Source organism: Thamnophis elegans, chromosome Z (genome assembly GCF_009769535.1).
Source record: "Thamnophis elegans isolate rThaEle1 chromosome Z, rThaEle1.pri, whole genome shotgun sequence".
Taxonomy (NCBI): domain Eukaryota; kingdom Metazoa; phylum Chordata; class Lepidosauria; order Squamata; family Colubridae; genus Thamnophis; species Thamnophis elegans.
Window position 1 is genome coordinate 97936102 of NC_045558.1, and position 15260 is coordinate 97951361.

At 36.7% G+C, this 15260-nt stretch overlaps 1 protein-coding gene across 1 annotated transcript; it reads right to left on the reverse strand.

The window, feature by feature from the left end:
* Positions 1-1553: 1553 nt before the first annotated feature.
* LOC116523014 (keratin, type I cytoskeletal 14-like) lies at positions 1554-9858 on the reverse strand. Its single transcript, XM_032238162.1, has 8 exons — positions 9316-9858; positions 7316-7398; positions 5808-5964; positions 4208-4369; positions 3983-4108; positions 3257-3477; positions 2806-2837; positions 1554-1751 (listed from the first exon to the last, which is right to left on the reverse strand). The coding sequence occupies exons 1-8, from the start codon at positions 9826-9828 to the stop codon at positions 1654-1656; spliced, it is 1392 nt and encodes a 463-aa protein (XP_032094053.1). The 5' UTR covers positions 9829-9858; the 3' UTR covers positions 1554-1653.
* Between the last annotated feature and the right edge of the window lie 5402 nt (positions 9859-15260).

A 15260-nucleotide genomic window follows, 5' to 3' on the forward strand; every position in this document is an offset into this window, starting at 1 on the left:
CTTTTTGTAATGCCAATTGTCCTGTTATAAGTTTAAGCACATAAACTCCCTTCTAAAAGGTATTAGGTATGCAGTAATAAGTCCTATTAACATGCTTTGTTTTCAGCTGTATGTTGAACATATCAAAGTCACTAAAATTTGCTGTGAATCTTACTTCTACTAAATATAGTTGAAGTATATATTATGTATTTCTTTAAACTGTATGTGCTGCCAGCTCCCACTTTGCACATCTGTTCAGTACACAATAAGTGCCTTCAAGCTCATTCGGATATTAATGCATTGAGTGGCATCTTTTATTTAAATATGTTTACTTTTGGGATATTTTTTTCTTTTGCTTATGGCAAAATTGTTCATTTTTGTTTTATGTTTATCTGTTTGAAAACAGATTAACAAAAATTATGAAGGAAAAGAAAATACTCAACTCCCCATCCCAACACACATTCCCCCTCCCCCAAAAAAGTCTCCTGGTTTCTGTTTACAATCCAGGAAAGAATGACCAAAATTTGGAGTGGCAAAGCACCTCTATGCAGAATGGATGTGCCTTTTACTTTTCAGTAAATACAGTAATGTGGGTGTGTACAATAGCAGGTAAGTGTGGGTGATATTGGGAGACAGGAGTAAGATCCACTCAGTAAAAAACAAATAAGAGCCAGTTGAGTCTGCAGAAAGAATGGGTATATGTCAAACATCTATTAGATTTTCTAGGCAAGTAGGGACAGATATATTTTCAGACTTGCAAAAACCTTAAAATAAAGATAGAGCTAATTCTTCTGGGTGTGCTTCATGATTGAACTATCTCGCTAGTCTGACAGCTACAGAGAATTGCCGCAAATTCCAGGAACTAGAAGGAAAGACAAGAGAGCAATGTTTTCACACTTGTTTAATCTCTCTTTTGAGGAATGAAGTATGTTTATTGTTGGAGATGGAAAAAGAGAATGTGACTCATCTCTACAAGGATACAACTCTTCAAGATTACTGGAAATCTAGATGTTCTGCTGAGTGTAAATCAGAATTTTACGGCTGATGAGACTCCAGGCCAAGATCAGAAATGGGCATAATTTGGACCTGCTGACAATGTCACTGCCTGAATCCTGCTTTTACTCTTAGTTTCTTTTACTAAAATTTAAGCTTGCCAAGATGGCAGGCCTGATGACGCAACTGAAAATCCAAAAGTTTTTAGCGTACATCAATATTTATCTGTTCTCTTGAAGCAGAGATAATGATGAGAATGTAAAACAGAATGGGTCCAAACAGTTGTGTAAACAAATTGGATAAGAGGAAGATGGCAACTGGCTGAACAATGGACCCAGAAGAGAAAGTAAGCTAATTTTGAAAAGAACTCCCTAAAGTCATTTAGCCCAGATTTTAACATGGTTTACATTCTCTGGATAATTGCGTTCCATGGTAGGAAGCTGTGTTTTGCAGGAGCAGAAGAACAGTGTTTTTATTATGAGTCACCTTGAACCATGAGATGGTTGGCAAATAAATTTGACAAATAAATTAATTGCTGACATACAAGTTTATTGTTGAAAAATCCAGATAATTGTACCACTTTGTTCCCTTTTTAATCCAAACATACAAACTACAGACTACATAAAAAATATGCACTACAACTACTTTTTCAGATATGTCTTGGAGTACGTAGAATCCTTTTCAGTATGCATTCTTTTGGATTTGTTCACGTGAAGAAACTACTTTCCCATCTTCAATCTCCTCAACAACCATGCGGACTTGGCGAGTTGTTTTTGATGCTGCAAGAGAAAAAGGCATAAAGGTCGCATTTTCTTCAGGTAAACCCAAAGGGACACTCGCTGACATTAATTTGCAATGATCAGGACTTGAAATTACTACAGCTGTCAAGAAGCTTCTATTGCATCTTCAATTAATTACCAAGTTGTTCTAAAAGGTTTTTCCTGCTTTTTATGCTTCTCATATGTAGAGAAACAGAAAGTGTTACTGCTTCCAAATCCCACCATTTTTCTGAACTAACAAAGGTTCTGTTATAGTATATAACTTGAAGGGGGGAAAAGTAGACTACTGTGATGCAATTCCTTAACTTGGTGCTTTTCTGTTAGGACTTTAGGTCCAGAATTAACAGTACTCTTATCATGCTAGTAGGAAAGTTTGGGAGTTGCAGTGGCATTGTGTCAGAAAGACACTAATTTGAGAAATACTGTAATATTACAGTGGAGTTCTCAGTAATAGGAAATTACATGGGGAATTAGCTAAAACTACTACAGTGTCACACATGTTCATTCAAAAATATGCTTATGGGTGAGATTGAATCTTAACGTTCAACACTTAAGATCATAGAATATTATAATTAGTAGTATGTCACTCAAATTATTGAACATTTGGCAAACTTAGTTTTCTTGAAATATCTTTTGGCTAGCTACCATGCATTAATTTCTACATGTTCAGTACATATGTTCTGAATTATAGAAAAGACAGAAGGTGTATACAAAAGAATTGATTTATCTACACTTGCTATTTTAGAAGGTTTCTGGGCAATATTTTGATTTACAAAATAAATATCAAGAGTTGGGTTTATCACTGATTCCCCAACTATTTTTTGACATTACATTTCTCTATACAATGGCTTCACTCCTTGATAAATATGCCCAGAAAGTTTTCACAATCTGAAATTCTCCAGATGTATTAAACTACAATTCCCATGTACCCTAATTAATATGACCTGTTGATCAAGGCAATTACAATCTACAGTAGTACAATCTGGAGAGCAATACATTAATGAGAATTAGGATATAATTAAATGACTATTGTTTATTTGAGTTCCATTCTTACCAGGTTTAGCTGCACTGTATTGCGAGGAGAAGCTGTAAGAAATACAGAATTGCATGGGCCAATTAGAAACTCTTCTACCACACAATGCAATTAATGAGGCAATAACATATGTCTTATTAAACACAAAAATACAATAGTCTACTAAAAACATTATTAGATACTATTATAATAAAATATTTATGCAAAGTAATTTTTGATAATATGTAAAAATAATGATTACATGACCAACTGATAAGTTTTCTAAAGAAAGGAACTCAGGATTTTTGGGCAACTGTATAGTGAGGAATGAAACAAATATTAAAGATGGAAACCTGGAATAAATATGTTTCCATCTAAAAACACTTCATCTCATATATGTCATTTTGGATCACTTCTCTTGGTTTCCCCTCCCAATCCAGCCATCTCTATCAAACCCCACCCCATCCACCTCAACCCATTCTCTTTTACATACCTGGCATCCTCTCCCTCCAGCAGACGACGGTAGGTGGCAATCTCCTGTTCCAGGCGTGTCTTGACATCAAGGAGAATCCTGTGCTCATGGTTCTGGCGCTCCATATCACATCTCAGGCCAGACAACTCCTGCTCCACATTGGTGATCAGGCCCTGGATCTGGCAAAGCTGATTACCATAACGAGTTTCTGTGTCCCCCAATGTACCTTCCAGTGCTGATTTCTGGGGAAAGAGAAGAGCAAGAAGAATCTGAGTTGGGGTTCCAGACATATTTAATGTTATCACAAATAACATGAACTATTTCAGGTACTAAGAAAATTCAAGGGTCTCATACATTTTAAAAAATAAGCCTGGCTTGAGTAAGCTCCACATTCTTCAGCAGATGAATAGAAAATAAGGAATCCTGGTTCAGATAGGGCCAGGTAGCTTCAGCAGAGGAAATAAGTTCCTTTAACTGATCTAGAAGGCATAAGAAAAACTTCTACTGCCTTCCAAGAGCTTCTACCCTTAATAGGACTAAGCTTAATGAGGGCAAATAAAGTTTTGGGATTAGATTCGGTAATCTAATTTTTGTTGTTGTTATTGAGGAGAACATGTTAGCAAGAGAAGATAGTCTGGATATTTTAAGCTATCATTCTTCCTCACCCAACCCAACCTTGAAATAACCAAAATTACATCACACATTGCATAGGAAGGAAATGTCACTAAACTTTAAGGGTTCCCATACCATGCTGAGTTGAGCCTGAAGATCTATCTCTAAACTTTGAATAGTACGTCTCAGTTCCACGATCTCTGTCTTGCTCGACTGCAACTGTACTGTATTGGTAGCAACTTCCCGATTTAGCTCTTCAGTCTACAAGGGGGAAACAAAGAGAAAACTTATTGTGAGAACACTAAGTGGGGAATATATGGCTTGTGTTCAATAAAGGCCTATATATTTTTAAAAGCACACCTTGCTAAAGAACCACTGCTCAGCATCTTTACGATTCTTCTCAGCCAAAACCTCATACTGTTCACGCATGTCTGTCAGAATCTTTGTCAAGTCCACACCAGGAGCGGCATCCATTTCCACAGTGATTTCTCCACCGACTTGCTTTCTGAAAGAATTCATTTCCTGTGGATGGAAAATATTTATCATTCATATGTATTTCTACACAAAAAATCATAGGAAGCTGTATTATTCAGCCTACTTGTCTGCATTGCCTCCTCTTGAAGTAGATATTTTGAGGACCTTTTTAGTGTCTGTTTAATTTCTTGATTCTAAGAATTTTTATTTGGTTCAGTAAAATCAATTAAAAAAAGAAACCCCACCACAAAGCAAAGAGCAAAGCAGTGTACAGTATTTTTAAGATATAGTTCATTGAGAAACTCTTGCTGTTTAAGCACAGAACATGAGACCTCCAATGTGAGCTCAGTGTGTCTTCACTTCTAGTTGACTTTGTGCCCAAGTCTCCCCTTGTGGGATTAGAACCCTCAGTCTCCCAGTTTCTAATGTAGTGTTTTAACTGCAACACCAAACTGGTTTCTTCAGTATTTACTGAATGCTTTTCCTCACCATTGATGAAATTAAGTCTCTCTACCAGAATTAATTGTTGGGGGGGAGATAATGGAACCCAGTAAAGTAAGAAAGGTTCAGATCTCTGTCATTGGCTATCTGATGGATGAATAATCCTATCTCCCTCTACTCTCTATTTCTTCTTCCAGTCCAAGCTATCAAGACTGAGAGGTATGGCAAGAGAAGACAGAGAGGAAAGCATTTACCAGCTGCCTGGTTGCTCCTGGAGCTTATATATGACACGTAAGAAAGGCTGTTTCAAAGATTCTTCAGATATCAAAAGTGATGATGATAATTTATTTCATTATTATGCTGCTTGACTCCCAATAATAATCTGGACTAATGGAATTACATTGGAAACAGTATTCAAAAACCATAGCTGTCTCAAATGAACAATTTCACCCCATGATTATATTAGCAACCACATTGTTAAGGAAGCATTAGAGATCATGTTCCTACAGAACATATTGTGTCAGAAGAGGGAAAACACTCCTTTAACAGCAAAAGATGACTTTAAATTTCTCAGATGTTTTCTGGGAATGAGACAAAAGTGCTGAAGATATGTCATTTAAAAACAACCCACCAGCCACCTTTGTGCTATGCTGCAGTTTCAAGATTGTAAGAATAAGCCCACTGATACGTACAATCTTTGGCAGAAATCTTTCTTCCTCACCTGCTTTTTTGGGAGATTCCAGGAATTGAAAATGGGAATTTTTACATATGAACATGAGCTTTAACATAGACTCATGTTTCTTTCTTACTAGTCTCTTCCTGCACTACCACTTAAAACCTATGACCTAAGTACTTGCATATCTTCACAAGCTGTTTTAAACATGGAGTAATATGATTTGGAATTCAGATGTCAAATGCTGAATCTGACAACAAGAAATATTCTTTTGCAGTTGAATGGCCTGAACCAATATGTGGGGGAAAATTCAAAAACTTCTCTACACTTTCATTAGTGATGGATAGATTTACTGCTGTCTTGATGTTTTACCTCTTCATGGTTCTTCTTGAGATATGCCAGTTCCTCTTTCAAACTCTCAATCTGCATTTCAAGGTCTGACCTAGACAAGGTCAGTTCGTCCAAGACTCTGCGCAACCCATTGATGTCACTTTCAACATTCATACGCAGAGCTTGCTCTGTTTCAAACCTGGAAATACAAGAATTCAGCACGGAGTTAAACCACATATCCATTTTGAAGTCCTGATGTTACTTGCAGCTAATGAACAAATTGCTTGCAGACATGATTAAATGAACAATTAAAATGCAATATGATCATCTTTTGTGGAAACTGTTATATGAAACTTTATATGCATATAAACATGTATGATCAGCCTTTGTGTATAATTGTTGTCTTTCATTGTTTTCTTTCTTTTCTCTATTGCCTTGTTTTTCCCTTGTGAATTCAAGTTACTAATTATCATCCATCAAGTGCTTCGTGGTCTAGCTATCTGAGGGACCATCTATCACCAATAGCATTTACCAATCCCACTCAGTTTAATAGGTATGGTATGATCCAGAGCCCATTAGGAAAATATGCCAACTGATGAAATCTAGGAAGCACTTCTGTGTCACCACTATTCCCATATAATTGGGGGGGTAAAGGTTTAAAACCTGATTTTTATTTGTTTTTAATACTGAACTCCAATCCAGTATTCTGAATTGGGTGGCCTTACAAATCCAGAAAAGGAAAGAATGGAAGGTAAGGGGGGGGGGGATTCTATTTAATCCATAATCATCTTCAAAGCATGAAAGTTAATTAAAATATGACTTTGAATATATTGTTTCACAAAATACATATATCTAAATTTCTAAAAATATGCATTTTGGCATATATTTTGAACAGAGCTGTACAATTCCAAGGGATAGTTTGTTCAGCTCAGAAATATATAATGGAATTGACAGATTCTAAGCATTAGTATATGATTCCATGAGATTTCTGAATACCCAGTATCAATAACAAAAAGGATTGTTCCAAGTGTTACAAGATTCTAACAATTTTACGCTGAGATTTTGCACAATCTAATGTAGCAATGCAAAATCTCGTAAATACTCATGAAATCTTGCAAAACTTTGTGTTCAAAGGCGAAGTTTCTCAAGATCTAGTTAAAAAGAGCACTGTGTATCATAGGATTGCAGCTTTACTTGTTTTTAATTAAACATTTTAAATATTAATTAATTCAGGAGATTCCAGGACCATCCAGAATTTTTTTAAGTATGACTTGGGACCTGTGAGAGCTGTGTTCCTAACCTTGGATTAAGAAATGAAGCTGAGGTCTAGTTATTCTCAATGGAGACCAGACAAAATCTTCAGGTATCACTATCTGCTTTGATCCATTTTTTCATTCTTTAATCTAACTTTTATCTCTTAAATCTGAAAGTCAAAATCTATTTACTTAGTGTGTACAAAATTCCATTTGCTCAGCAAGCTATATAAAAGAGCCTGGTGTTATTGTTTTCCATTTGTCCATGAATTTTTTTTAAAAAAACCCAAATCTTACTTGGTTCTAAAGTCATCAGCAGCCAAGCGTGCATTGTCAATCTGAAGAAGAACACCAGCATTGTCAATGGTAGCTGCTAAGATCTAGGGGGGGAAATACAGTAAACTAAGAAGCAATCTTAAGAGGTTTTCCTATCACCATCCTATTCACAAACTCAGGAATAGAGAATCTGTGAACTTCAAGTTGCTGATCCACAAATCCCAGTAATATAGCTACCATGGCTATATCATAGTGAGGGATGTTGAGAATTATAGTTGAAAGACATATGAAAGAGATTAATTGCTGTTACCATTTATGATACCATCCTAACTATATTTAGGACAAAAGCAATCATGAAATAAAAGCAGTAAACAGAAAAAAGCAGAAATATGAGCACATACTTATCAGGGTAAGTGTCTATTCACTAGGCAAATTTAATACGTTTGTCATATTGATCTTTATTTGTTTAGCAAATGTAGTGTTCAAAGACTTCTGCTAATCCCTCATTTGATCCTGGTACAAAATCATTGTTATTATTACTCAGTACTTGAGTCTGAATCCATCAGACAAGACTATACAAAAGGTGAGCTGTATCAGAGCCCTGCCCTGCCCTAAAGAGCTCTAAGGAATTCAAGATTGACATGTGAGTAACATCCGGTATGCATCATCAGACTCCTATTCAGAATGATACAGACTTCATTTGTAACTTTTTAATGATTTCTGGAGGCTTCCATCAGTAGACAACTGGAATTAAATAATTCATATCCTAGAGCAATCTGCTGTTTTCTTGGAACTCCGTTTGCCATTTTCTTAGGCGTGATCTAATTAACAAACCATTTCTTCTCCCTCATCAATCACCTTTATTCTAAATGTCATGAGAGACAAGGGTAGTCATTTATCCATATCTTCTACCTTTGCAGAGGACCACTGCCTATTTGATTGATAGATTGTGGTACTATTTGACAGATAGTACATCCTTCCTTTCTGAGATCCGCCTGATTTAAAACTTGGCCAGTTTAGAAGAAGGAAAAGGATCTTCAATTAACCTATTCATAGTGACAACCTGGATAAGCAATCCTGGATCACTTGCTCATACCATGGCCCACAATAGCAAGATGGATAACATTTCTATGGCAGCAGCTACCTTTTGTAGTACATACCGGTACATATTTTATAATTATTAGGTCTTCCCTTGTCCTTTTTAGATAATGATGTACAAGTATTCATACAAAATCTACCATAGAAACATCTCATATTGTTAAGAATATATAAGAATTTCCACCAAAATTTAATCCAGATGCATCCATCCGTCCAGGTTTCCCATTGCAAATTCTAGGCACACTTCACTAACATGTTCGAGGTACCAGAAATCAGATGGACTGTTCTGAATTTTGCCTTGCAATAGTAGGCCTAATCACTCCATCCCTCAGACCATGATAAGCAGAACTGGTTAATTTTGCAAAACAGTAAAAATAAATTTAAAATATTGATTTATAATATTTATACATTTTATTTAGATAATGCATATGACTGCAGAATTTATCCTCAATGGGGACATGGAATATGGATTAACTTTGCACAAAATATATTTGGAAAAGTATTCACCGATTAGCGATTCATGCACCTAATAGGTTTTTGTCATTATTGTTTTAAGCACACATTCACACCATAATAATGAAGTCTACAGTTCTCTATGGAGTATAAACACATACTGGCAATTTTAGATTTCTACAAGGACTGCAAGAGGCAGGGAAACAATGTGACAAAGCCACATAGATGTGAGTTACACAATAAGTACACAGAGAACTGTAATAATGCAAGCTTTTTCATTTGCATTGCAGTGACAGACAATTAAGATAGCAATCAACAAAGACTTTGAACATTATATTTGTTTTTTTTCTAGATCAATAACCAGTATGGTTTTGAATCTTTGAATCACAAATTCTTTTTTCTGGCCTTAAGAATTCATTCGTACACCCAGATTGGGGATGTTTTTCCCTCTAATAGGCATTGAGTCATACCTTGCTCTTCAGATCTTCAATTGTTCTGAAATAGTGGCTGTAGTCACAGTCTGGAGCAGGTGCCTGCTTCTGATACCACTCGTTGATCTTAATTTCCAAATTGGTATTGGCTTCTTCTAATGCCCGCACCTTATCCAGATAGTTAGCCAAACGATCATTGAGGTTCTGCATAGTTTGCTTCTCACCTCCATTCAAAAGGACATCACCACTGACCATAGAGCCTCCACCAAAGCCCATACCAAGATTTCCACCAAAACTACCAGTGCCAAAACCACCACCATAGCTGCTACAGTAGTTGCTGCCCCCATAGCCACCACCAAGGGCATTGCCAACCCCAGAGGTATAGCGAGAGGAAGAGACAGAGATGCCACCAGTTCCTCCATAGATGCTTGAAGTTCTGCATCCTCCACTCAAAGGGACAGAGGAGAGACGGGAGGACCCCCCACCAAAACTGGATGAAGCCCCTTTCTTACAGGAAGAGGAGGAAGTGTATTGCCTGATGGAAGTGGTCATTTTGCCAAAAAATATAGCCACACAATACAAACTTCCTTGCTAAATTCTAAAAGCTTGAGAGAGATAGTGGCTCTTTCTCTGAATTCCTGCCTTATATCTAGGATGGAGGTGTTGCTAAACACACAAATATTTGGCATTCCCTCAAGATTTCATCACCTCCCTCCCCCCTCCCCCGGAATTAAAGTGAGTTTCCAGGACTATCCTTTTCGCCCTACACATTTATTCATGCTGATGTCATGTTCTGGCATAAAGATTATGCCTTGGGAGAGGGTGGGGTTTTCTTTTGATTTTACTGATCCGTTTTTCCTCCTAAATGCATCATCATCTATTATTCAGAGAAAGGGGTTCTTCACCCAAGAGAACCTTTTAAAAAAATGTGAAGGATGTAAGAAAGACTCTTGAATGTTCTTCCCTTATACTTTTATCAAAAATCAAATATCTCTCTGTGTGTAACATTTTAGGCTTCCTTCTAGCCTTTCTCACCTTCCTCAGATTTCTTTGGAATGTAAAATGAAAATTCTGCCAATAAAACAATACCCCATTGCCTCTTGACCCTAGGAGAATGTACGTATAGCAAGCTGTTCTAAATAAATATGGCTTGATAGGCTTTGCTTTCCTCTTAGCTCTACAAAGGGATGGCTAAGGTGGCTAAACCTGTAACTCATTTTTCAACAGCTGCCCAGGGACAGCAACAACTACGGTCTTTGTTAACTTGGGCAACATCCGATCCCCTATGGGATTCTTTTTCTGTTGTCTCTTCGTAGTTAATGGGTTGCGAGTATTCAGTGTGGCTCCTCAGTCAGGACCTATCTGCTTGGGTGACTCTTCTGCTTTACTTCTGGTGGCTCAGTTGCTGAGCTTATCAATCAGAAGGTCGGCAGTTCAGCGGTTCAAATCCCTAGTGCTGCGTAATGGAGTGAGCTCCCGTTACTTGTCTCAACTTTTCCCAACCTAGCAGTTCGAAAGCACGTAAAAAATGCAAGTAGAAAAATAGGGACCGCCTTTGGTGGGAAGGTAACAGTGGTCCGTGCACCTTTGGCATTTATTCATGCCAGCCATATGACCACAGAGACATCTTCAGACAGCACTGGCTCTTTGGATTTGAAACAGAGATGAGCACTGCCCCCTAGAATCAGGAACAACTAGCACATATGTCCAAGTGGAACTTTTATCTTTATCTTTACCTTTACTTCAACTCTACAAATGTCAGTGATAGGTGTAAGACCAAAACTGCTTCAGGGACAACTCCTTTTTGCAAAACTTGGTTAGAAGTAGACACTGATGACATCTTATTATCCTGAAGCGCCCCCATTGTTAACTATCATGGATCTGTTAATCTTATTCATGATAAAGGAGATTGAACATGGCTGAGAATTTTGGTCTCAACTCTGGGTAGTCTCACTCTATGCCCAAAAACATGGGCTAAGAGAAACCTGGCTTTTCCTGTTCAAGAGTTTCAGTTTTCAGACAGCTCTTTTGAGAGCATATGATTATCAAACTCAAAAATTATAGGTGGCTAGTTTCAACCCAAATTCAGGTGGGAGAAAATGAGCTTTAAGAAGTGATCAAGATGATGTATTCATAGGGATGAATGAATCTTTTCTTTTGCTTTCTCCTACATACATATTCCAGCTTTTAAATTCCTCATCTCCTTATATACAAATGTGCTGTCAGGATTCCAAATAGCATCCAAAAGTAAATCAGAGTCCAAGGCAAAGTATTGCTCAAAGTTCAAATTTATTAAGAAAGCTATGTTGACACATCTGGGAAAACCCGAATCTGAAAGCTGCCCGGTTTTTCCCAACCAGTTGAAAGTTGAAGAACTTTTCTCCACACCCACAAGTCCATCACATGGTCCAATCTCCCATTGCCATGCTGGCAGTTCCACCCATTCGATTCCAGTTAGATACAGAGGTGCAGAGACAAAGGATGACCTTGGCTTTCTAGAAAGAATTTTGTTGTGACTACATAGTATGTGATTCCTTACAATCCCCCCTCCCATTTTCCCACAATAGAAAATGCATAGCAGAATAATAGAAAGTGTGGCAGGCCAAAGATCCAAAAGAAAAGATGGCTGCAGGACTGAAATATGCACATTCTGGTAAACTCTTATTTTCAAAAAATCCAAATACAGTTCTCAACCATCTTCATCAATTCCAAATCAAATAAATAAAGCTATTTCTAGAAGATAGAGAACAAAATTCTCTTTCTGACAGTAAAGCGCAGGAAAAAGATCTATAAATCTTTGTTCCACACTGTGAAAGTGTCTGAATACACAGAGATTCCAAGTCACATTATTAAGAGTTGAGTAATCCAAATCCTATGCTGGATTAACACATTTCATCAGATTCGGTTTCTCCCGCATTCCCAGATCTCTTCTATCTAAAATCGTGTGTACCATCTTTATCAAGAAATGTGTTAAAAGTGAAACAATATCAGAAAGCAAACTAAATAACATTTCCATTAATGTTTAATTCAATTTTGCTGTTTTTCATGTCTGTCAGACCATGTTTGAGTTTGAATTTATAACATCAATATATCGGATACATTCCAGCACAGGGCTGGAAAGTACACTTGCCATAACTTTATTTGACATTGTTGGAAAATGCTGCCAAATGTTACGCTTTCATGTCACTTTGCAAAGGTGATATAACACCCAGGATTCTCACATTCTGCATTGTATATAGATCGTTTTTGGGAATAGAGCTGAAGGATCCTGGTTAAAAAAGGGGGGGAAGTGCCCCATGTTTGCAATCACCACAACATCAACAATGAATTTAAATCCACTTTGTTCTAATGCTTGAAGCCATTTTATTGAAGGAAGCCAGAAGCTTTTACTAAGACCATCTGATAAAGCAACTGTATCACAAACCATTGTCTTAAAGGGAGTGGGATTTGAGGAAATTCCTATGATTGAAAACCTAGCCAAAGAAATAGGAAGCTCTACTTTTTTCCTTGTTTGTTTCTACATCCATTATAACTAGTAATGTTCTTTGATTTTTTTAAAAAAGTAAGTTGTATTTCCCAATTTATTTTGGTAGCTAATGTAATGCACAGACATGTGGGGCCACTGATTACAAATAGTCAATATCTAGACCATTTATATTATTCACATGTTAAGCATGATATTCCATAGCAGGTTTTTCTTTAGAGACCTTTTCTTTAGTCTTGTTTAGAGGTCTCCTGATTCCATTCTCCATTACATACAAGACCAGGCGAGCATGTGTGAAAGTGCTCTATGAATGTCCCACCAATGGTTTACTGTTTTCCAAAGCAGGTCCAAACAATTCCACCCAGCAGCTACAAATAATATGTCTTGGTTTCTTGAAACAGCAGGACCTCTCTGAGCAAAAGAAAAGCTTGAAAAGACATCCTAATAACGAAGCAAAGAGACCAGGGATGTGAGAGACTTTTCTTAAAATTACACATCAAGATAAATGTATTGAAACAAGTCTTTACAATCTTGTTGGCTCCTCTTTAGCCAAAAATTGTAACAACAGCATGCACTGAATTATAATTAAGCGAAACATATTCTTTTTCTATTAGAATTACCAGCTCACTTTTGAATTATTAATTGCTGTGCTTTTGAGAACAGTTGAGACATGTTCTAACTATAAATCACCATTCATATCCAGCAATTCTTTTCATTGGATCTGTACTTCGGTTTGAAAGTCTCAAATTGCCTTTGAAGCTTACAAATACAAATCTCTAATCACTTTGGAAGAAAGTAGACAGGGAGTTGTTATGTAGCATCATTGGAAACATCGAACATAAAAAGAAAGAGACCCTAATTTGGGATGATGTCTAAAGTTATATGATTCCAGTTCATTTGCTTTGTCTGTTATTTGTAGTCTGTTCTTCTTTGAAGTTGTTTTAATCTGTGTTATTGTGCCTTTACATTGATTTATTTATATGTTTACCCAACAGCCACTTAAGAGCTATTGTTGTAAGACAAGAGTTGGCAGCATGGGATCCTAGTCCCACTTCTGTTATATTTTGAACTGTTTCAGTTCAGCACCAGCAAAATCTGGAAAATCATTGATAATAGGGGTCATGATTCTATTATTTTAAAAATTTTGCACCTTACAAAAAAAATTAAGTTAAAAAAAACTTTTGCTACTACAAAAAAAATCACAGAAAACTGAGAAATAATTTTTGAAAAACATTTTGAAAATTATGGCTCCAGCCACTTAGACTATGTAGTCTTACTACCCTGCCTAAGATGAAACTGCTTCAAAGGGGTAAGGAAAAGAAAGAAGTAATACTTTGAAAGTATAGCCCCTGACCTTGAAAAATTTCTTGCCACTCCTATAAAGCAATTAGAGTAATATAATTAAGTTATGAAATTCTACAAATGAATCTTAACATCTTGGTTATGAAAGTGGTTTGGCTGAGAGACAATCTGAAATCATCTGCAAGCTACCTACTCTTACTCTATACTTACTTATTTACATTGGAATTTCAGTCTTTAACAGAAACAAATTTCATTATGTTCAGTTAACCTATTGACAAGTGTCTGTAACTGTGCATCCTTAAATTTCCCTTAGCTGTGAAGAATGTCAGAAATGTTAAGCTGTAACAGAAAAGATATTTGAGTTCCGAGAAAGTAGAAAATATTAGCAATAAGCTCAACTATCCACCCTGATTCTGTTAAGTATGCATTGAAATAAAGAGACGTTTCGACAGCTCTTGAGGTTCTGTTACAATACCTAAATGACATTAGAGTACATTTAAGATCTGATATTCAGCCAGTTCGGACCAGTTCAGTAGTGGAAATCACGGGTGCCCCACCCCCACCCTGCCTGGCTCTAGGTTGTCATATTTAGGGACATTTTTTGAACAAAGTGCATGCACGGAGGGCGCGCGCATGCACATTTGTGAACTGGTAAGGAAGGTAAGTGAAAGCCACCTCTGTTTAAGACTCTTAATAACCCTATTTCCTGAGCTTGCCTTTCTTGAAGGACTAAATAGTAAAAAAAAATCACTGTATCCATATTAACAATTCTGTCCAAAAGGAAGACTTCAGTAGTAGTTTGCGGAGGCTATACTTTAAAAAAAAAGGCTCTAGGTGTTAACTTTCTGATAAAAGAGTCACAGTGTAATTTTGTAGAGGGATTCAAATGTTACCCTGTATTAACATTTGGTAACACATTTGGTCCTGCAGCTATCTTACAAAGACTTCATGGAATCAATGGGAAGAAAAATAATTTTATAAAATAAATTTATGAAGCAAATAAATTTTATAGATACATAAACAAAATCACTTATGGACACCAAAAACATTGATGAAGGAACAGAGGCCTATGACAGGAACAGTGCGAACTTTCCTCATATACATTTCTTCTTGCACCATTTACAAAGAGGGCATTTTTCGCTGTTGCCTCCATTGGGCTAGATGATAGTCTCTGTTTGATTGGAGGATACTAATTTGA